Genomic DNA, 24,727 nt, shown 5'->3' on the forward strand with positions numbered 1-24,727 from the left:
TTAAACTGTAACTGTATTTATTCATGATAATGACAGCTAATATATTCACTATGCTGTAACTGAACCACTGCTATGACTGGAAAATCAGGTTTTATTCAGCGCTTCAAGTGATGCTGGGCCAGTAAAGGTTAGTTTCAGACAGATGTTATGATGTGGACCGGGTCAGAGACAATATTTTTGGGTTATACTTGAGTTCAGTTTAAATTTTTAGGCTTGATTGAAGCTCTAAAGTGTTCAACACACCAACCATAAACCACAGTTCTGTGAAAAAAAATATTTACGTAATTCTATATAAATGTAATTAATCAAGACATATTTTGGTGTCTGTTTGCTGATTTAGTTTAGACATAATGTAATCTATAATCAATGACAAATAAGGCTATCAAATAATAATTAAAAAGTTGTTAGTAGAAAGGTTATGATGTGCATTCTTCATATCTGCAAGAATCTGTTTCATGTCTGTTTGAAATCTGTTTCATAGCTTTTGTAAATGTATAAGCACGTTTGAACATAATCATCAATTTTACCATCCAGCTGCACAATCACACATTAACAAACATATTATATTTTTAAGTTATGTATCGCTACTGAAAACATGTATTAAGTATTCTTTGTACTTGGACACAAAACCTTCGCCCTTGAATTAAAGTTTATACATTTTTTTTTTCAAATAAATCAAAATTATTATTGTAATCACATATTTCTGTGGTTTTCTTGAGGTCGTATTAGAAAACTGAACCAGCCTATGACTGAAAAATTAAAATTTTTCAATATTTGTGAAAGGGCTTCTGACCCTAATATTGCATCATGAAGGTTACTTGAGGTCTTCCTTCTGATGCAAAAAAAAGTATTTTGTTTTTTTTATGTCACAGTACAACTGAGGAAATTAGAATCAGAATTAATTATTCTGAAAAAAAAAATAATTTCCCAATTAACATTTTTAAAATTGCAGTATGTTATGATTTTAAATATTTCAAATATAAAACAATATCAAACTATTTTATTTAGAATTTTGAATAACAAAATTATCTGTGTTAAAAGTTTACTTAATATGCATATGCATGGTTGGACTGTCGCACCACCTGACATTTTTAGATTTGGCACCATAAATGCCTGTAATTCATTTTATTTTGATGTACTTGAAAATGTGCTTACATAAATTATGAAACAGGAAGATAATGGACTTGGACACAAGCAAATGCACATTATGGCACTGACCCAACTATAAAATCAGTGATGCTGCTATCACTGTTCACCTATATGATGCACTTATGTCTATTTATATATAAAACAGTGACAGAAACCACATAAGCAAGTCACTTGCTACAAGTTAACTGGTCGGCTAGAAGCCTCCATTACAAGTTAGCTCTGTTACAAGCTAACAAGCAGCTCCAGTGCAAAAGTAAACTTTAGACACCAAACACATCTCTATTAATTGACTACCGCTCGAAATGATTAGTCTAGTATTAAATTATCAGAAATTAAGTACATTTTTGCCAAACTAACACTTTATGTTCAGAGTTTATGTTTTTTCAAAACTAGCATTTTTACGTTTGATATAAATCACCTTTCCGGATTCTTCTGTTCATCGAAGGTGCTCTTCTGCGGATGCGGGGCTGCCGGTCCTGAGATGCTACCTGTTCAGGTGACAGCATGTGACGAGCGTCATAACTCAGCCCCAGCCTGTGTAGATGTCCTCTCACATGATTGGACAAACCCACTCCTGACTCAAACACAGCAGGACAATATGGACAGGACTTGCGGTCCATCTCAAACACGGGGGACACACGATAGCTTGTGCAAGAATCACTGAGGTTATGGTCAGGAAACTCTAACTCTGGATTGTCCTCACTGACTGCGCTCTCTATACTCTCCTCTTTCACGATGAATGTGCAAATTTCATTGCCTTCCATGTAGTCATCATGATCTGAATGATTGGCAGAGTCACAGCTGTCTTCTTTAAGCGAAAAGCCCTGTTGAAAGAAGCGGTCAGCAGAGTAGGGGCTGTGTCCATCCTCACTGCCATCCAGGAGGTTTGCAGTGGTGTCATTATGGTAATTGGCATCATTAGATTCATTAGTATCATTAGCGTCGTCATAATCACTTTCTTGTAGGGGCTCAGCGTCCTGCCATTCCGGAGATACTGGTTCACTTTTTGGGAAAATCAAAGTATTCGTAGGGGTGTTGTGATAAGGGATGGACATTTTTCTTTTAGAGGGAGATTTCTGCTTCAGCGCCGGCTCCGCTAAACCACCACTTTCTGAGGGATCTTTGGAAGCGGTAGCAGTGTCTTGGTTCAGATGTGCTGTTTTGCTAGAGATTGCAGTCTTGGTCGTAAGATGCATGTCAAAACTGGAGAGATATTTTGTCTTTTGTTCAGAGACAGGGCTTTCATATCCTTGATTGTCCTCTTCGACATACGGGAGACCTGTTGTCACATCCATTCTCTCTGTAGGCACAGATAATTTACTTGGCTTGTCACATCTCAGGGAAGATGGTGACAGGTTGTTTGCTAAGCTGCCAAAACTCCACTTGATCAGTGAGGAGCTCAATCCTTTACAGGATTTTTGTGTGCCTTTATCTCTCACATAAAGGTCAGCGGTGCCATTGGACCGCATGGAAAGCCCTGCTCCTCTCCAGCCGTTCTGCTTGTCTCTGAGGGACTTTGGCTTCAGTGAAAGTGGAGGTGAAATGTCGTCTTTAGTTTGGTCTATTAACCTGTCCTGGTCTAACACAGGCTTTATATGGTTGTCAGCTGTCAGATTATGCAACTGAAGGTCATAATCATAAAGTGGCTGCTTGTGAACAAGTTCTAAGTGCTTTCTCAAAACACTGACGTTCTTTGTCCTAAATGTGCAAATTTTACAAAGAAATGTGTCAAAGACTTTTAAAAATCTGCCTTGGTGAGCCGTCCCTTGGTGTGCTTCCATATCCAGTTCACTCACAGCCGAGTAATCACGTTCTTCGCAACTGTAATAATGTTTGTCCTGTTCATGAGACTCGGCATGGCGGACAAAAGTTTTGGGGCAGCTGGTTCCGAAGGCGCACTGGGGGCACTGCAGCTGGCCGTCTCGGCCTTCGTCCTGTGATTCATTCAAACCTTTAATCTCCTGCATCAGACGTTCCCTTCGTGCCTGGTGGATCTGCATGTGCTTGTGCAGGGTGGAACGCTCGCGGAACGAACGCCCACACTCTTTGCATATAAAGGGACGGAGGACGCTCTCCTGCCCTACCTGATTATGCCTGTCTAAATGATACATCATATGTCTATGCAAATGCCTCTTCTCCTTGAAATTAATGTTGCACTTTGTGCATTGGAAGAGCAACGGCTCCGGCTCTTTGCCTGTTTCCATCCTGCTCTTTAAACATGCAGGTTTGCCACCCACGTAGTCGTCTGCTTCTCCAACGTCGCTGCCTTCATCGCTCCTGCCTTCCTTCTCGCTTAAAATGAACTTCTCCACGACAGCTGCTTTGTCGTAAGAATTCCCCAGGCATGTTCTTAAACTTTCTGGCTCTTTCCTCCAGGCATGTTCTTTGCTAATGGACGAATCAAAATCCAAGTCCCCGTCAGCGAGGGAAGCAGAGCCGAAGCCGTTGTTAACTTCTTCCTCGGTCGGCATCCTTTCTACCCTGTACATTTTCCGCTTCCTCCTGCTAGGGCTGGCCAATGGAGAGCCTTCTGTCTCCATCTCTCTTTTCACCACTCCATCCATTACCCTGCCTTTCAACAGGAAGCGCATGAACTTCTCTCGAAGGCCCCTGTTTAGGTCGTCGTAGTCGTCAGAGGAGCTTTCCGACGACTCCGAATCAACGTCCCATAAGAACCCTGTTTTGACACTTTTTCTCGTCCACAGCCTGCTGATTGGCCTGTTATCTGCATCATCCCCCACCAGCACATCCAAGTGAGCCTCACAGTCACTGTTGTCCAACTCAGATGAGGTCCATGTGGACGGCGCTTTCAGGACGTGCCCTTCTGGTTTTTGCCAAGTGTCTGATTGAAGCTCGCTGGGAGGCTGTAACACCTCGGGGTTGGTGTCTGTCCCAGGCCAAGGGGACGCGTCTTTGTTGGGGACGTGGGGCTCCTCTGAGGTACAGTGTGAAGCAGGTCCATTAACAAGTGCTCCTGAAGGCAATGAATCGTCTGTGCAGGGGGCGGCCGGGACGCTGCCACAGACAAATGGGCTCGGCTGTGCTCCATTTAAAAGGCTTTGGTGAGTGTCCAAAGACTGGCACTGCTGTGGCCCCACACTGCTGTTGTTGTTGTTGGTGGTGGTGGAGGAGGTGGTGGGAGTAGATGTGTGACTGCCTGACAGCTCCTGAGTGCAATCTTCTGCAGATTCCACCTCTTTCTCTTCCTCCGCACTCTCGTTCACTGCTGCCATGACAGAGAGACCATCTACAAAACACAATTAGCGTCAAACAGGTCTGTTATCAAATCGGATAAATAATGACTGGATAAATAGAAAAAGAAAATGTGTTAAATGACAATACGCCATTTCTAGGACTCAGACAGAAATTAAAGTCAAAGTAAAAACTAACTATAACCTTTCACCCATACAAAAAAAGACTACTAATTTCCACAGCAAAGCGAGAGGGCCATTATTTTTTTTTATACTGCATTATGGGTTTCTACACCCACTGCCACCACATCTATTCACAGAACACCCTGCTGTTAGCCCTGGAAACACTGGTGAGGAAGCTTAATTATGTGAGCACACCTCTGGGATCAGACCTTCCTGTTTCTCCCACTAAAGTTCTCAGCCGTCTCCTAAAATTGACCAATTTCCATGGGAACAAAGTACACCTCCAATGAGATCATATTATTCTGTCTTAGCACTCTCTGATGGTGCCAAAGCACATCCCAGCACGAGACTGTTGTTGCTTCAATCTTGACAAATTGGCACACATGCACCAGTGCAACCACACACACACACAACACAAACACGCTGCCCCAAAACACTGGACAGATTGATAGACGAAGAAGAAAACGATATTTTCAAGTGTTGAATGTGGCTAGTCTTGCAGACTTGCACCTCAAAATGAATGACACTGAACTACCTAATTGCATTTGCTGGTTCGTAGCAGTCTTCTCAGATTAGAAAAAGTTGCAGGATTTGAGGTGCGTCTCGCTTGCCTTGCCCAAAAAAGCCCCATACCCCTTGAAAGGGTCCAACATTGCTGTCGGGTCGCTAGGCTAAATGTATGCTCTGAGGATTTGACATCCAGCACTGGATGCTCTCAACAGGAAGCTGCGTTGCTAACGAAGTGGTAAATTCAGTGTTAATGAGTGGCTTCACTGTTACCACCTCCAAGGTAAACCTTCCCAGCTCCATATTCTCTCCATCTGTTCGGGTGTGAGGGGCTTTAGGAGGGGGAACAGACGCTCCACATTTAAAGCAAACTTCACTGCAAGCCCCCGAACAGCAGGGTGGCAAAGCCATCAGAATATGATTTCGGCGTTAAATTTACAGGCCTCATTAGCTGCCAGCTTACGCGCCGATCTGTTCCATACATAACAAACAGGGTTCAACCGCAATGCATCTTTTAAAAATTCATTCGCTTCTATTTACTTCATTTAGTCAATGTTAAAAGGCTGACTTTGCCTTGCTGGAAGCTATTTACAAGGATTACGAGCTTAAATAAATGTGCGGCGCGATGCTGGGGATCGATCTGAAGCGATTAGCTCCTTTTCTTTCTCAGTCTCCCACCCTTTCTCTTTCTTTCTTTCTTTCTTTTGTTCTCTATCTGTCTTTTTTACCTTCCTCTTTAAAAAAAAACACTGGTTCAATAATGAACGCACAAACAATGAATCAGGGGAAGTCCCATTGTGATCTGTCTAAATTAACTGCACAAGTAAAAGAGCACTTAACACTTCCACGACACGCACATATGTCACTGTGCTTTCTCTCCCCCTCTCCCTGCTCTCTCTATCAGCACTTGCTCTAACACTCAAGTTACACCTCATCTTGAGGTTACTGCTGAAAAAATCAGAGGCGATAATTGCATATTATCATTACACATTATTCTGCAATCCCAGAAGATAAACTTTTCTTGGATATATTTATTAACCATAAGGGAATGCGAAACTACCAGCCGTGCTCCACTTTGTGTTTTAAACTTTTAATTTCGTTTCTTCCTACTTATTCCTTGAGAAAAAAATACACACACAAAAAAAACACAATCAGGACCGAAATACACAGCATAAGAGCTCTATAAATACAAATTACATTCACAGAAAAAGAGGACTGCCATTAATCTCTATCTTAAAAATAACTGGGGTGATGGAGCAGGCCCACATTACCTCTATTTTTTACAAAATTAGTACAGTTCTGGAGAGGTGTGGTAGAGAGCGAAAAAAAGGTCAGAAAGGTCTGAGGCATCCCGATAAAGACTACAAACCTGAAATAAAGCACCTAAAGAGGTGAAGAACAATGCTGGATGTGTTTAAAAATAGGGAAGCAAGAGTCTGTCAGACTACCAATGCAAAATTTGGGAGGCATATCTATCATATCAGAATCATTCCGGTATCAGCTGATAATTGCTTCAAAATGTTATCAGCAAGAGACAGATTTGACTTACATTTCAAACCAATAACTGATGACATCTATACTGCACTCCAGCAAAGCAGAATGTTTAAGAGATGCTGGAAAACTGAGGAGCTGAATAAAATTTCTGCATTTTATTCATTTTACTGTGCTTGTATCCCTCTACAATCAATCTTATATTTCTCTGTAATGCTAATCCAGGTGGATTCAGTCCCAATTTCTACATTTTATAAATGTTTACGTATCAGGACAGACATTGGTAGATATGTACTTGAAAAATATTGTATATCAGCAATGGCCCAAAATTCCCATATCAATGCATCCCTATTAAAATTGTTATTGTGGATGATGTTTCTATTCTTTCTAATAAAAGTGTACTTCTCTGTTTCTTCTCCCTTTTCCTCCCTCACAGCAGAAACGACCAATAAAGTGGAGTGCATTCATAGCCCCTGAAGTAGTAGTCAGCAGTAAAGCATGCAATAATGAAATTTACTGATTTATTTGACATAATGCGAATTTATGAAGTTTACGTGTGAGTGTGAATCAAAGCTCAGCAGAGTAAACAAACTGGACCTATTCAGCCTGATATCTGAGAACAGAGGAGCAGAGAATACTTCATCTATCTGTCTAGCTACACTAAAAAAATCAATGCAATACATTTACTTGATTCAAAAGTGTTCATCATTTCTACAAGAATAAAATTTATCACATCAACAGAACTGTAGTAAACAAAGACTTGTGTTGATGTAATGTATTTTATTCATATTATATGTAGACATCTCTCTCTCTCTCTCTCTCTCTCTCTCTCTCTCTCTCTCTCTCTCTCTCTCTCTCTCTCTCTCTCTCTCTCTCTCTCTCTCTCTCTCTCTCTCTCTGGGAGAAACACAGACAGACAGTGTTAGCTCAGATCATACCCCTCTACCTGTACACTGGTAAAACCACAGTGATTCTACAGCCCAAAACTGACACAATAAGAGATGCCAATAACCATATTTAATGGAAATATTTGTCATTCATGGTATCTCATATAGTCATATGCAAAAGTTTGAACACCCTGATCAAACTACATGTTTTCTTGAACACTCACAATGCATCCACTACAGGGAAAAGACAACTACAACTACAACTTTATCTATTTTTTCCAATGTGTTGAATTCAACAAATAAACAGTAAACGTGAAAACAATGTTCTTTGTGATATTTCTATTAAAAAATTAAAACATCTGGTATGGCCAGAGATCATGATCTTGTGAGGCCCCTGCAGACGTACATGGAAATTCCACCGATGATTCAAACTTTCTGCATAATTCAGTCGTTGAAATGTAGTCATTCAGAGAACTTTCTAAGATTTCTCTGCAGTGGTGGTAATGGGAACCAGGGGTCGAGATGTCTACAACAAGCATATTTCATTTACTTTCAACAGTGGTACACCTATTTTTTTTTTTTTACTTTATAACATCATACATGTATTTCTCCACCACAAACACATTCTATAAATACATTTTAGGCCAAAAATATTTTCTCAAAAATATTGTAAAACAATGTCTCAGGAATCAGGCAGTGTATTTGTAACTATTTCACTTAAAATTTTTCTGTGAGTAGCTTTTAGAGGCATTAACCTGTTTTAGACATCTGGTTCCTATCACTACCACCGTGAACAATTCTGACTCTGTATGTTTCTCTAGAACAGCGCATTTCATTTCTACTCGGAATGACTTACATCTTAAACGATTAATTATGCAGAAATTTTGAAAAATCTAACTGAAAAATTTACAAAATTCTTTCAATCAGCCAAGATAGATTTAGTTTGCTTAAGTTTTGCACTGAAGCTACAAATGTAATGTAGCTAACTAGTAGCTTAACTTGGATGCCTAAAATATTGCACACTCACAACTGTTAAGTAATCTCAAACAAACTTGCTTATGTTGTTTCCGAGACTATGACGTACTATTATCTATTAAAATAGACAGAACCGCATTACATAGCTAGCAGTAACCATCCTGAAAGCCTGAATTGTGTCTGTACTTTTGTCCCTCACCCTTGGGGTGAAGGGAAAATTGTGTAAATGTGATTTTTGGCCAAATCACCACTTTAAGGACACAGAAAAAAGTTGAGCTAAATACAAAACATTCCCTCTGGCTGGCTGATAAGAAATCTGTCCCCAATTATCTCATGGAACCTATGTACTGCTCTCAGTATACAACATGGATATAAGAGTGAGCACTATCTCTGTGGTATACACTTTTCTGCTTTAGGAAGCAGTAAGTAAAAGTTCTGCAGCAGCTGTACTAGTTGCGAAATTAATCAAGAGAGGTTATTAAACAATAATGTGTGAAACATGCTGTCTCTCAGTGTTCAGACTGAAAGCTGAAGGTGCACAAGCAGAAAAAAAGTTCTTCTTTTTGAATGGCGGTCCGAATGAGGGCTCAGAAATAACTCCTGCTTTATTACACTAGCTCCTCACAAGCTCAGGAGCTGCTGGCTTAGAACAAGTATTCCAAAAGAAAGCTCCCTCAAACAAACTAGTGCTTATCTAGAAACTAAGACTGACAACTCAAATGTCCTGGATAGCACAATGGTGAGAGGCTGCCTTTTCCCTGGACGGGCACTGAAAGGCGCGCTGATGCAAAGTTGCAGCAATGTGAGCTCATCCGGATTAAAAATGGACCACAGGAATTCGGCCCTGAACTCGGAGACGAAAAGAGCGCATCCTGTCCTGATGCTGCAGTCTTTGTGTAACCCCCCCCAAATTAAAGGAGATTCAACACCTCTCCGCCTCGTTCTCTCCCAGGCCCGTCCTCATCAACCTGCTCCCAAAATAGAGGGGCAAAATGCGAGCATGCGAGTTAAGGGCCGTGGTTGATGGTGGGTTTTAAGCGCGGGGAAAGGGGGGGAGAGTCGACGGTGGGGCTGATAAAAGGGGACAGGGCGCGAGTGACAGACGGGTTAAGACAGAAGTCATGTTCAGTAGCAGGTACGGAACATCAAACAGTGAGTTCACAGGAAAGTCTATGCAACCTCGTCTTGAAGGAGGATTTTCTGTTGTGGGGAGTAGATTAGAGCTGCCGCGGCGATGCTGACACGGCCTCATTTGCTGCCCCGTAGTGTTAGGAGGAGGGATTAAACCATATCAACTTTGAAGCCTTAAACAATACCTTTCAAAATTAAAGGGATTAAGAAAGGACGTCTGATGGGGATTTCCCAAGGCTTTGTTAGTTTAAAACTTCCATCTCTTTTTCTTAAAGAGGAGAGAAAGAGAGAGTGAAAGGGTGGAAAAAGAGCGAGAAAGGGGAAAAAAAACCTCAGCAGGTCTGAGGTTTCTTGGGCATGTGACTGTTTTAATGAGAGTAACTCTCACGCTGAGCTGAAGAGTGGCAGGAGCAAACACACGGCCCCGAAATCAGCAGCCTGTCTCGCGCCAGACGACGCCTGTAAGTCAAATGACACAAAAGGGAGTCAAAAAAAAAAAACTTCTCAACACGGCTGTTGCATCATCCTGTTAGTTTTAAAAAGTAGTGGCGCGTCTGTTAAATCTTGGAAAAATTCACACTGATTGTTGTTTCGCCGTCACATTAATATGCATGAGACACATGCAATGAAAAATACATCTCCTCGGTTGATGTGCTGAGAAATATAGAGTGCATGCTCCACGGCGCCCATGTCTTATTTAGTCGTAGGGCTACATGTTTTCCTTTATTAAACGCGATGCTTACCAGCGTGCTGCTTTAGATACTCTGGGACTGCGCGGGCTACATGCTGTCTGTGTGATCGAGGGCATGCTCTCCACCATCTGTCTCTGCTTGAGTTATGTGAGAAAAAAAAAAAAAACTAACTTTGGCGCTGCCGCTTTGCTGTAGAGGCACGTGACCAATCAGATGAAAGTGACTCAATGTCAACGCTCGCCTCCAAATTGAGGACGGGGATCAGGTCTAGCGGCGCGTTCACATTTAGAGAAATGTCAAGAGCCGCAGGTATCAGGACGGAACACCACTTATTAGCTTTCATTAAAATGTAGTGTGAAGTGCCAGCGAAGACATGAGCTACATAAAACAGCATAAGAGAGTTAAATTAAAGTGGAGAGGACCACTAATTAACTACATTAACTGTTAACATGACTTCCTCAGCTGAGCTGAGCTGGGGCGGGGGGGTATTACACAAAGTAGGATTCCTCAGCAAACTGGATAACTTCAGCCAAAACTGACGACTGTCCAATACACTCTAATTAATGAAGGGTTCTTTGTAGTGATTCCATAAAAGAGTCACTTCTGGTCCCCTAAATGGATGATTCTTTAAAGAACTAATTTTGTAAATTAGTTGTGTGACTTTTTCAAGTTTACAAAACTTCCATATCTGTATCAATTGCAGTTTTTTTTATTCATAGAACTCTACATCCAAGCCAAAAAACATGAAAGAACCTTTGTTAAGAACCTTAACAGTGTAGGAGTACCCCTGACCTCTCCTCCTATTGGACAGACTGGATTTAACATAATTGAGCACTGATTAGCCAAACTAGGTATTAGATAATTACTACAAGTAGTACTGGGCTTCCTTGAGGAGAAGTTTGGGAATGGTTAGCCCCTTAAAATTCCAAACTCATTACATACTAATGCTTATTATTCAGTAACTACAATGATTCAATGCAAACTGGCTGAGCTATTCTTAGGTTATAGTAGGTTGTAACAAAACTTTGGGCCTGCTGGTGGGCCTTGGCCATTTAAAGGGTTAAATAAACATATTAACAGATATATAACCACTACTTACTGTACTAGTGCTATCTGTATATATTATAATCTTAGCCTGATGAAGTGCCTAAGACTTTTGCACAGTACTGTATTAAACCAGACCCAGTTTCCCCAAAAGCATCTCAGTGTTAACATCAACAAAAAAAAGACTTCTGAAAAAAGTGTGGGTGCATGCCCAACATATGCCCCTCCCCATCTACTTCATTTTAATGGGATGCTCCCATATGTCTACTTTTGATCACTGACGGTGGTTTCCATAGGAGATGCTAAACAAGAGACCCCCAGAACAGACCAAGGGACATATCAGCTAAACAGTTTATATTTCCATACATTCTGTTACTGTTCAGAACTGTATAGAAATTGCTACACCCTTATTATGGAACTTCTACATTATGTAGAGGTTCTTTGAGGTTCTTCAAAACCCAAAGTGGCTTTCCTATGGCATTTCTCCAAATAACCCCTTCTGCTACCTTTATTTTCAGAAGTGTAGCTCCAGAAAATGGAACACAAACACTACACAAGCACTGCATTGCACCAAATCAGTCGTGTCAGCTCGCAATCTATTAAGTCCTTCAATGCCAGTCACACTGACCTCCAGCCTAACAAATTCTGACTCGCTTACAATACACAGTGCTGATCAAAAAAAAGCACCAGGTCCCAACAGCACAGGGCCTTCCGCAGCATCCCGCGGACCACCTCTACCAAGCAGACTCCCCGAGGATATTAAAAAACCATCACTTTCTTATTATTCACTGCTGTTTGTCAATGGCATCCATTAAAGCTGAATGAGGAGGTGGACCCTGCATCGCAACCGCTCATTAACACCAGAGTGGCCCTCAATCACAGGAGCCCTACAACATATCAAAAGAGGGGCCGCAGCGGAGAAGGAGAGGTGGGAGTGGTATTGGGGGCGGGTGGGATTTCCCCAATAACCCTGAGAGAGGCCTCATGGAGAGATGTAAATAGCCTCCCAAGAGAATCCTGGCAGGCTGTGAAGGAGATGCTAGCTGGGAGGCGACGGGAAGCTAATGAGTATAATGGTAAATGTATACAAAAGAGAGAGAGAGAGTGAGAGAGAGAAGCACTTTCTACATCCCAATTAATGCGATGTTATCAGTGCTGGGGCCGGTGCCTGTGATGGTGGTGGGATGCTACCCCCCTCCCCTGCTTGTACCTTCTGGGCCTGGGTGCCATTCAACACCAAGCAAGGTCATTAGTCCTGCGGGGAGGGATACGACAAGTTAAAGATGCATTACGCCCAAGATCAAAATGCAACTGACCAAATCAAAGAGGATCAAAATGTCCCTTTTGATTCACAACAGACAGAGCTGTCTCTGAAGGGCCTTTTCTTCTGTTTGGAGATTTTTTTGTATTTTTACCCTCTATATAATCAAATGCCACATGAACCAGTAGTAAACTGCACTTCACTGAAAAATAGCAGTGTTCTATACACTTAACTCAAATATTTACACAATTTCTAAATTAAAAAAAAATACATTAACACAATTACTGCAAAAAAGGAAATCAACAAAAAGACAAAATTGTGCTGATGTATTTTATTCAAATCGAAATTATGTGCACTTTCAAATCGAGTAAAGTCTTGCATCACTTTAGCCAGGATGAAAAAAAAATCATAACTTCCTAAAACTGTACTACTGAATCAGCTTTGTCGAAACTGAGCAATGCTTTCATCTTCAATACTTAAAACTACTTCGTATTTTCTAGACTTCACAAAGCAAGCATTAATCCTTTGACTTCATCTGAAGCTTCCACTGTTATCTACTTCAAACATGTTATTGTGGCTCATATAACAAAGCAAAAGCTCTTTTATTGTTGGAGCCGATGATTAATTCAACAGTATTGCTGACTGCTGAATTATAAAACTATTTGATTAAAAAAAATTGTATTTAAAAATAAGGTCAAGCTAAATTTCACTACAAATTTCAATAGCAAAGATTTAAAATGTCTTTATTGAGTAATTGCACTGTCCTATTAATCTTTTCTTTGTTCACTACCACTCTTGACCAACAGATGGCCCATTTTGACTATTATGTTTAAGAATTAACTGCTAAAAGCTATAAACTGCAAGTGCAAACCTACAAAAAAAGAAACCATCTGACTCATCTCAGGAAACATCTGATATTCTATTTGAAAAGTGAAATAAATATCCTACATTTCTCTCTGCTAAATAAATAATAAATAAATGCATTCATAGACCACAGTTCACATGATCTCCTCTTTCATTAATGCTTATTTCATGAATATCTGGACCACAAATCCATCAAATCTCTCCATTAGGCCACAACAGAAGCTAATGCTAATTTAATAAGAGACACTTCAGTTAAAACAGGCAAAGCTTTGGATTCGACCAAACAGCCATTGGCCATTTGACAGTTAAATTAAGGGGCAAACTTTTACCTTTGCATCTTTGAGTCAATAGAAAACTGTGAATGCAGCTGCGGTTAACGGATGCTCGACATGAGGAAAACAAGGCTTGTCGATAGAGAATTGTGGAAACCTTGGCCATATCGATCCAGGAATCTCTTACAAATGCCTCTTTCTTTTCATTTTTACAGAGACAATCCACAGTTCACAGGAATCTACACAGGATAATGTCATTCCATGTGTTAAATGTAATAATAAAAATACACAACAGCTTTACAGGCCTATAATATAAGAGGTATGGGCTACTATGTCCACTTGTTTACATTTCAGCATAAAATATTGGGTTTTTTCATTCACTAAAGGACTTTAACAGTATTTCCAAAGCTTCACATATGTTCATTAGTAGGTGTCCTACTGCTTATAGCACATTAAATTGATTTTTTTTGTATAATGCACCTGTCATTTTTAAATTTTGCATTATATTCTATAACACATGCTACAAGAACATCTTCAGAGGTTAAATTAGGACATTTTCCTTTCGCTCTCCTGTGTTTTATAAATGACTTGTAAAAAAGGCATGTAAATGGAAGCTGGTTATTATGGGCATCCATCTGATGGCGTGTGAAGAATTAGTGATCAAATCCTGCCCCCTAGTGATGAATCCAGCAGTGGCATCGATTCCACTCAGGAGACGTCGGAGCTAAGTTGATTCTGTATGTACGTCTAGAGGTTTGGAGAAGAGGTGTGAGGTTTTGTGTTTTGCGTAATTCCCCTAATGAAGCGCTTAATTAAGGAAAGCCTCTCATTTGCTTGTTCAGGTGTGGAGGAGCGACTGCTACAGGGACATCTCAATGAGCCTTATTCACGCCTGCTTCATCAGGTGAGGGAACTTGTTACCCCATTAATCGTCAACATCACAAAGGCTTCAGGGATGTTAAGTTAACGTTAGAGCTCGCCACATGGAAAAGCGCGGGAGGAGAAAGCACCGTATTAGAGAGGCGTACAGTAGTAGGCCTACATTCAGCTTGGGGCAAGTGTAGACGCTGCGAGTCAGACACATTTCTATCAAAAAATCATGGCAGATATCCCAGAACAAGCTTCAGAGAAACTGGGTTTTTTTTTGGCTCCGAGAGCAAACAGAAGACTTATTTCTAGATATCTTCTCCATTTCTCTAACGTAACAGAAGCGGGTCATGGATCATCGTCCAATTACTCAAAATGATCTTGTCAGCTTTGCACACACAGGATCCTACCAAGAATCCCCCTTTTTTTGGCATTTTGTTGTGTGTGTGAGAAGTAGATGAAGGTTGCCATGACAAGGTTGCCAGGTTTCCAGGCTGACGTGCCGAGCTGAAGTTTCTGACACACGTAACTGACAGCCCTGATTTCATTTGACTGCTGATCACACCCAGCTATAGTATCACAGCAGTTCACACGTTCAGTCTCGGCTCAAAGTGTTGAGACACGCCACCAAATGTCTGCGACATCACACGCGCACACCCACACCCGCCTGACACCGTGTACACCCAGGGTGAGCTGCTTCTCTGTATAACAATACTACAAAACAGTATCACACAGAACCAGCAGACAGCAAGGCAACATCTACCTTCACTTGCCTACCTATTTAACATTAAACCTCAACAATCTCTCCTGAAGCCAAACTCCATCAAACAGACCTTTGACTTAGAAAAGAACTGACTGGCTTGGCAACATGGGTCTTACCGATCTTATCGCAAACATTGGCACCATCCAGACACGGGAACACCAGCCTACGAATGAAAGAAAATAAAAGAGATGTTACATATCCTCTACACGCAGGATTCACTGTAAATAGAGTATTTAGCTTGAACAATATTTTTACATGATTAAAACACATCACATCAACAATACTACTGTCCAAAGCAAGTAAACTAAACAAGAAAAAAAAATTTATATGTATTTTATTCATGTGGAAATTGTGTCCCAATTTGATTCAAGTAAATTCATTGCATAAGATGTATTTTCCAAAACCATTACAATACCATCAGAGTATCAAATTGAGTCTTGTTACATGGTTTATATCATGGGAAACTGAATGTTCTTCGCTTGTTTGAAAAAGTAACCATAAGCTGAAGTTATAAGAAGTGTTTCAGCCTGAACTGCTTTTTGAACGAGGCACAAATCTGGACAAGCCAATCAAAAAGGGGTCTTTTATATATATCTGTCTTAAAGGCACAGTAACAAAAACAGCCCATTTAATTCTCAGGGGTAAAGAGAGGTTGAAAAATGGTCATGCAAAAATAAATTATGTTGTTTTTGGTACATAAAACACCTCAGCACCTCATGATACATAAATATATAAATACAAAAATACACAAAATGTAAGATATGGGCCCTTTAAAGGATGAATATAGTGGGATGCATGAACAAATATGTGGAAGTCTGCATTTGGAGAAGCTACAGTCCAGACTAGTGATGAACATTATATTGATCGTTCAGTGATTTTTTCAGGGATGGCAAGCAATTCAATATTTCAACTTTTTACATTTTTGCTTCAATACATTTCCATACTATTGTCAACTAGGCTAACACAGTGTTGATGCTGTATTCCTCTGAACGCAAACACATTTTCAAGCATACATAAAAAATACATTTAAAGAGTTATATTCAATAACATATCTAAAAACATACAGGTGAAAAGTTTAATTCACTAATTTAACATAATGTATAATCCACTTGATCAATGTTAGGCTTTGTTTTCTCACAATCTTCCATCTTCCATTTGGAATAAGTTAAATGAGGCCATGTTAAATGATTTACATACTTATTTGATCTATTCAGGATTTAAAGAGTTCTGTATTGATAAAAAGAGAGGAATTCATAAATCTGAGATTTTATAATTTATAATTATTCTGTAATCTCAAAAGTCTTTTTTGTTCAATTCAAAAAACATCTGGGTGTTCTTATTTATTTATTTATTTATTTATGCCAAATCAAAGTCAACATTTCTGGTGTCACAACCAGGACTGCGTATCATAATGTAATACTTTCATGGTATCAACTGAAATAACTTAATATAACTGAGTAACAAGACACTTGGTCACTCAATACCATTTTTCAAGTCCAAAAAGCATGCTTGTTCCAAAATCTAGACTGCTGATTGGCTGTCTAACTTACATTCAGTTTGCATGTTATTAATGTCAGTGCTTCTTGATTAGTCTGCAATCTGTTATGGTCAGTAAATTTACCCACTTCCAGAATCTCTGGAACTCTTTTCTGGTTTAAGCCACACTTACTTTTGTAATCTAAAAGAAGGTATTGTAAAGATATGGTTCAGGATTCGGCATCAAAGTCAAGATTAAGCCTGTCATAATTACTACATAATCACCCAATCGCAACTGAGATGATCGCAGTGAAGCTGACTGCAATTATACAGTCACATTCTGCTGCTAGCTGTTGTTAGCTACTTAGTAAACATTGCTAGCAAGAAAGGTGGCTAATCAGCCAATTTTGCCACTTTAGGCTTCTATTTTAATAGTTTCAAAAAGCAATAAAATTGTTAATTGCAATTAATTATAGGACAATTTGTAATCGTCTGCTAACAATTTCATAATGGTTAAAGTCCTAGTCAAGATATTAATAGTGGTATTGCTATTGAATTTTTTTAATGACAAGTCATAATCATGACAAGTCTAGTGCAGCCCAATCTTGCCCTTGACAAAGAGCCTAAATATAGCTGCTCCAGATTATTGCATCATAAAAATTCCTCACTATCCCAGTATGACATTCTTGCAAAAAAGGTGCTTCTCTAGGAATACAATCTTGTTTATCTGAGCATTAATATTAGTTAACACTGACAACAAAATTACATCATTCCCGTAAAAATATCCATGTCTACTCTCCCAGGAAAAAGCCCAATACACTGCCCTGCATCCCCTTCACTCAAGTAAATGACCTAGGACAACTGGTCACTCTCGGAAAGTCTGTCCAACGGGTCCAGCAGCTGAGATGGTTGTGCAGAAGGTTAAAGGTTAAATCCCTCTGAATGAACAGCTAAGAGTTAGCGTTAGCGTCTTCTGCAGAGAAAACAAACATGCTCCTGTCCTCAAGTGCCTGTAACAGACTTATGGAGGTCTCAGTGTTCTGGCTAGATCAACAGCTTACTGAAATATCTCTCCGACCCGGCTGCAGTTCTGCTGGGTTGCTAATTCAGGGCAGTGTACTCCCATTAAGCCATTCCCCAGCGTCTTCATTTATAGCACTGTGAGATGGGAGGATGGAACTAGTGTTTTATCACTCTGGCCATTCCAACATTTCGCTTCAGTGCAAATATTTGACCTTGCGGAGTGAAGCGTAATCAATTTGTGGAAAATTGGCCTACAGTGGTTCATTTATTCAGTCACGCTATGATATCTGCCTGCAAGAGACTGGCTCGCTTGCTTATGGACATTTGTATACGTGTGTGAGTGTGTGTGTGTGTGTGTGTGTGTGTGCGTGCGTGTGCATGAGTGTGTGTGTGTGTGAGTGTGTGAGTGTGTGAGTGTGTGTGTGTGTGTGTGTGCGTGTGTGCGTGCATGCGTGTGTGTGTGTGTGTGTGCATGAGTGTGTGTGTGTGTGAGTGTGTGAGTGTGTGTTTGTGTGTGTGTGTGTGTGTGTGTGTGTGAGAGTGTGTGTGTGTGAGAGAGAGTGTGTGTGTGAGTGTGTATAAGGTCTAGGAAAACTTTTTTTATCATTAATCATCCATTTCCTTTTTTTTTATTATGAACATCAACAAAACCCAACATGTGACTAACCAAATGATCCAATATCTCGTCCCAGAAAAAACACAAGGGGTGCCATCTCCTGCACATGCAGCAACTTGCTGTTTTCATCAGATTAGTGGGAAGAGTTCAATGCTTCAAGTGAGTTGGGAGACTTCGTTGTGCAGTGAAGAAATCATAGCAACAGCTTCCTTCACTTAAAGGGCCCATACAGTTGCATGCAAAAGTCTGCACACTCCTATTCAGATTACATGTTACATATTAATTTTCTAAGTGAAAATATGTTAATACATCCTCTACAGAGAACACACATTATAATGCACAATTACTGTTTATTTGCTCAATTTAACATAAATTGAGGTCTGTGCACGTACAAAATCTGGTCTGTGTAAAGGTTCTGGCACATTTTATATTTCATGTTTTATTTTTTCCAATATGTTAAACTCAGCAAAGCAATAGAAATGGTACACGAAGATGTGCAATAAAATCTGTTAATACATGCAATTCACATCCCAGCCTACACAATGTCTATATGGAAACTAAACAGTCCGTTTCGAATTCACCATTGAACATATTTACATATGGCTGCCTATTACATCAGCCTTAAAGACACAATAACAAAAACAGCTAGTTTGCTTGAAGGTATGGAGAGCAGTTGGAAAACAATCATGTAAAAATGAATTATATCTACTTTTTGTGCATATAAACATGCATAAAATACTGGAAAAGGGTATGATATGGTCCTTTTAGTTACATACCCAAGCACCCATAACTCACTAAGATGAGATCCTTTCATTATGTGGTTGTAATTATCTTGCATTAACATGCCTAGCTGTGTTTACGGGCTAATCAGACTCTCAATAATGCTTGTTTGAATTTTCCAGATATCTCCACTTCTGATGGATCGAGCATCTCCTGAGGCCTAGAGCAGCACTCGCTTAAAAATCTGTCTCAAAAATTTGGGCAAACTGAGCTCACCATCCAGGAACTTGTCTCCCGCTGCCTGGATTGGAATCAGGCTAATGGCGACTGACAGCCTGTCTGTACTCAATTTTAGAAGCTCGGAGTGTGCAAGAATGGAGACTGAAAACAGGGAAGGACTGGAGCACCTGTCAGCGGCGCGGGGAAAACGAGCCAAGGAAAGTTCAAGTCTTTGATGCAAAACTATTGCCTCTGATAAAAAAATATTACACTGTGGCCCAGAGGGCACGGCTGGTAAAAGTAATGCATATCAGTCAAGAAATGCTCTCTAATGCCGACATTCAGGTTCAATTCCCAGCTGTGCCATGTGCAATCATAACAAACATGTCTTGAGTCCCTCTCTGCCCTGGTGCTATGCAATGTGTCATCCAGTTTGCGTCTTTATGGTGTAGCAGAATCGAGCACATCGTCACCAACCATCACTTGGAGATCTGCTATCGTGATTTGGTTCCAACACTAGTTAAACACATCTGCTCTCAATAAATGGTGCACCTGAAGTGACATTCTGGTGAAGAACCAAATTTACACAATTTTCCACTTAACCCAAACGTAGTCAATCAGCCAAGACTTATTTTGTGTCCAAAGCTTTTTTCTTTAGCTTTATGGAGCTATAAGGCTAATGTAGCTAACAAGTAATGGAAGCTGACACCTCACTAATTAGCATCATGCAAACAGCATGCCTAAATCATCACACACTGGCCTCAAAGCAAACTGAGAGGATAAATAATCTCAAACTTGCATATGTGGTTTTGACATTGTATGACTGTATAACACTATTATCAGCAAAACTGGACAAATGTACAGATGAAATTTAGGTTTCAACTTGGCTGCTAATACTGTTTTAAGTTATGTAAGGTACGTTAATCCATTTTCATAGTCCTCCTCTATCCTCCTCTCTGCCCTTTACTTCTGTTGCACCAGATGGTGGCATTCATGCATAAAATGCAGGTGTGAGGACGACAAAATAAAAATCTGTTAAAATTTTTAAGAATGAAGGACTTGAGAGCAGAATGGAGTTCAATGTATGGCAATAATGTTCATGACACAGAGAAACAAAGAGGCTAATGCTTTCCAAATTTCTAATTCACTGAACTAAGTTATAATACTGTACTGTTATTTGTAGCTTCTGGTAAGTCAGTACAAAGTAATTATCTGATATTGATGATCAAAAAAGTTAAAAAGTACTGGGCCAGAGAACTCACAGATGAATGCACAAGGCTTCTTTTCTTTTTTGTGTGTGTACTCAAGACAAATATGAAGCAAAAACAGAGCACTGCCTTTCACTTTTGGGAACATTTTGTCCCCCAGTTCAGCGAGCATAAATTACTTTGTCAGGCCTTTTCTGCACCCTTTTCAGTTCTTTTGTGTATGTGTGTTTAGGTGGTTCTGACTTCAGTTTCATTTTTAGCAAGCAAGCTGCATTCTTTATTGATATGAAGTGACTGACTTGGTTGAAAGCATGACATGTTTTTCCCTTAAATGACCACCTCGCATACCCTGCTGACTTGGCAGTGTGTTCTGTAACACTTTCGTACTGCACAGTGAAGCACCATCCAAGACATTTGGAGTCATTTTTCAAATATGTGTCATTATATATCTACTTCTGGTGCACGTTCTTACCCTTCTAATCCAATTTTCAGTGCACTTTGAGGAATTTTTCAAATTATGTTTGGTATACTTTAGTGTAGTCTAGCCATTTTAACTGCATCACCAGCAGAGACTACAAGCCATTGCACGTCTGAAACACATCTGAGAGTTGAGATGAGAGATTATTTGAATGCCTGTTTTTTCATTCTGTACCCCTTAACTTTACATTCATGCTGGTATTTACTATCATCTGCCCATTAAACTCTACTAAGTCTGCAGAGTCATCTCTGCACTTTTAATATTAGTACAGTGATCTTGTCTTTCTGTTTTGATGTTAATGCACAAAATGTACAACTTGCAGTGCAGACATTTTTTATTTCTGTTGTTTAGGACTTCAGTGCACAGATGATGGTTTCTCCATTCTAGAGGTTCTCACTGAGCCCTATAGTAGCTGTTTAAGTGATTTACTTCACACATTTTTCTATCATCTGTTGCTGTTGTTTTGCTCGGCTTTGTTCCGCCAAAATGATGTTCCATAGTCTGAATTCTTTTCTTTGAGAACTTAAATTACTCACTTTTATAGACAGCTCTCAAGACTTTAAGGTAAAGTCCAAAAACAGACACCAATGTCAGAATCATTATGATGGTAGTGAATTAAGAAAATACTCCAGTGTTTTAACCTCAATCTCCTTTATCTGTAACAAGAAGTCAATTACCACTGCCAAGCAACTGCCCATTTACTTCTGTTATTGACAGTGCATGCACATGCGCCCTGGCTCTCCCCATACACAACAACTTCCTTTCAATGTTAAAGCTACCCTATGTAAGATCTGGAGATTTGGAGACCTCTCTGGTGGAAATATGTAACTGCATACAATGTGTGGAAGAACACTTTGAGCAGATGAGTCTGATGACTGCGGTTGAAAGTGTATTTGAAGAGTCAAAACTTAGTGAAGGATCTGTCTCCCAAGGATGTGAGTGAATGATCCACTATTGTCATTGTATCTTCATCAGTATGTTGAATTGGCATTTGAGACATAACATTGAGCCTGACCTTCTTTTTGAGTCTGTGCATGTAATGTTAACACCTAAAGATGTATGACATGGTCCAAAAAACTCTCACAAAATTACTATTTTTAGCAGCGCACAGACACTATATTTCGCATGTTTTTTTTTCTTCTCCCAACTCAGTAGCACTACTTCAATCTTACAAAGTGCAGCTTTAAATGACAGACCATCCCATATAGTCCATATGAATGCATGTATATGTCTGTCCTACACACTTGATGATGGTTCTTTAAGGGTTTTTTAGTAAAGAAAATGGTTCTATATATAGAACCATGAACACTCTTTGCAACACTTTGCATGACTAAAGGGTTCTTTGCATCATGAACAGGTTCTTCAGAATGATGTCATTTTGATGACATTTTGAAAAGGGTTCTATATAGCACCAAAAAGTGTTCTTCTATTATTCAAAGCTTGACATTGTAACAGTAAGAGAACCCTTTTTGGTGCTAAATAGAACCCTTTTCAAAAGGTTCTATATAGAACCATCTACAGCACATTCTCCATCAATCTGAAGGACCATTTCACGATGCAAAGAACCCTTTAGTCATGCAAAGGTTTCTTTGAGTGTTTATGGCTCTATTAGCAGCCATAGGGTAGGAGGAACGCCACTTGTGCTCACTGCTAATTTTATTTATTTGTTTATTTATTTATTTGTTTGTTTATGTAATTTTTCATTTCAATGCTACTAGTAATACATCACATTCTGTTTGATTCACATTCTAATGGTTATGAACGAACTGTAATCTTAATGACAGAAAAAAGTGTTTTGAGTCGAGGGGTTTTCTGTTCAGTTGTACTCGACTGTATGCTGTTCAGTACTCGACTGTATGCTAAGAATGTCGCAATTAAAAGGAACTTTTAAAGAGGTTTAATTTCACTTGTCCCAAAGCTTTGCTCTATTAAAATGTGCACCAAACCCACAAAATGACAGAACATGACAAGAACTAACCAAGATCACTTGATGTGTTTTTCTACACATCTTTTAGAATTCATATCTCTTCTTTACAGTTTGCAATTATACTTTTAAAGAGTAAAGACAATGACGCCTGAACATATTTCACCTCTATGTTGTACTATGAAGATATCTGTGCTCTACCCTTAAGCCGAAGGAGGCAGCATACATTCTGAAACAGAAAAAAATGTACACTGTACAGTATTAGGCCTCTCTCCTTGCCCTCTATCAAGATTTTCAGCAACCTGTGTGGGTGAGAATATATAATAACACAACTACATGCTTTCTACACTTTACCATGTCATTGCTAATGAGGAAAGCAGAGAGAGAACGACGTAAAAACAGAAAAAAAGAGGTGTAAAGACCGTTGCAGTCCCATGCGGTGTATTTGGCAGAGAATTTTTTATCTTTCCACACAACCTAAAGAACATTTTAGCACGTGTCGCACAGTCACACTTACAACAACAGGCAATGAAGTCGAAGTCTGAAATGAGTCAAAGAAAAAAAAAGAAACACAAGGAAAATGAAAAATCAGCCGCAGCCAAGAAGCTCAGCCTGAGAAAACACAGGGCTAATTAGAGGCGTCTGCCTACAAACACTGAGGCTGACAGAAATGAACCAGAAGGGAAACTGATCACTCTTTCTGCTTATTATCTGCACCGGGGCCGAAGGGCACCTTGCAGGGCCGCACCATCTGGGCTCAGAGCCCCTGTGGGCCTGCATGAAGTGACTCTACTGCAGTACAGGTTAGTGCAGGCCTACTAAACCTCTAAATGTGGCTTCACCTGACAGGTTCCACAAGGGACTAGAACGAGCTGGCTTTATTTTTATTCTCCTCCAGGTTTGGAAGGGCTGCTTGTAAAAGTATGGTGTCACTTGTTAAAAACGCTCAACAAGAGGAACGTGCAATTGCCAAAAGAGCTGATCAAGTTGCAGGAGCTTGTGTTTGCAGTTACAAATGCTCTAGCAGAGATGAGATGAGATGAGCCTTCAGCGCGCGAGACGGAGAGATGATGATTGTTAGAGAGTTGCTGCGCGTCTGCGCCTTTTGCTTGAAGTGTCAAAGCTGAGCTGGAGCTGGTGCATCGAGACAGGCAGGCAGGGCTGGGGCTTCTGCTGCCGCCGCCGCTGCTGACACGGGGAAACGGGGCTCGCCTGAGCTGCTGATTGACAATGCTTTGGCTAGATCCTGACACGGAGGCTTGTAAAGGAGCAGATAAAGCGTCGACTTCCAGGGGAGGGAGAGGAAAAAAACACGACAAACCTTTGCTTGTAAGTGCGCTGACTCGCAGAGCAGAAGCAAAGCCCAACTTTTCCCCCAGCGCAGCTAGCATCGCGTTCAACTAGCGAGCTAATTTACAGCGGAAAATGGTGAAATGGTTTCGTGACTTATTCATGCTTTACGCTACGACATCATGATTATTCACTCTGTTCACCTCTGAACATCCTGCACTGCCTTGCCTTGTGTCTCTCACTGTCTCTCTCTCTCTTGTCTCTCTCTCTTCCCCTCTCTCTGCATAACCTGGTCTGTTAGCCTTCATCCCAAGGACTCAAGCAAAAAGGACAACGGCATGTTGTTAACACTCAGCACACAGACAGCAGACCCCCCAAAACAGCCTGGACTGATCATAACCGAGCATTAAACCTACCTTTAAGACGCAGCACTGAGTAAAAAAGCGACAACTTTGCTCATGACACTTCCATTACTGCTCCATTTAGTCTCCCATCC

General features: G+C 40.2%; 1 protein-coding gene across 1 annotated transcript in view; it reads right to left on the minus strand.

Annotated features, from left to right (window-relative positions):
• znf644b (zinc finger protein 644b) overlaps nt 1-23,692 on the minus strand; it is a 32,448-nt gene extending 8,756 nt beyond the window's left edge. Inside the window, exons 1-3 of the mRNA XM_036569457.1 lie at nt 23,637-23,692; nt 15,394-15,440; nt 1,568-4,396 (exon numbers count right to left, since the gene is read on the minus strand). Of these exons, the coding sequence (XP_036425350.1) occupies nt 1,568-4,396; nt 15,394-15,440; nt 23,637-23,692 (2,932 nt within the window). The remainder of the gene's footprint in view (nt 1-1,567; nt 4,397-15,393; nt 15,441-23,636) is intronic.
• Nucleotides 23,693-24,727: the final 1,035 nt, after the last annotated feature.

This window comes from Colossoma macropomum, unplaced genomic scaffold (assembly GCF_904425465.1).
Source record: "Colossoma macropomum unplaced genomic scaffold, Colossoma_macropomum, whole genome shotgun sequence".
NCBI classification, from domain to species: domain Eukaryota; kingdom Metazoa; phylum Chordata; class Actinopteri; order Characiformes; family Serrasalmidae; genus Colossoma; species Colossoma macropomum.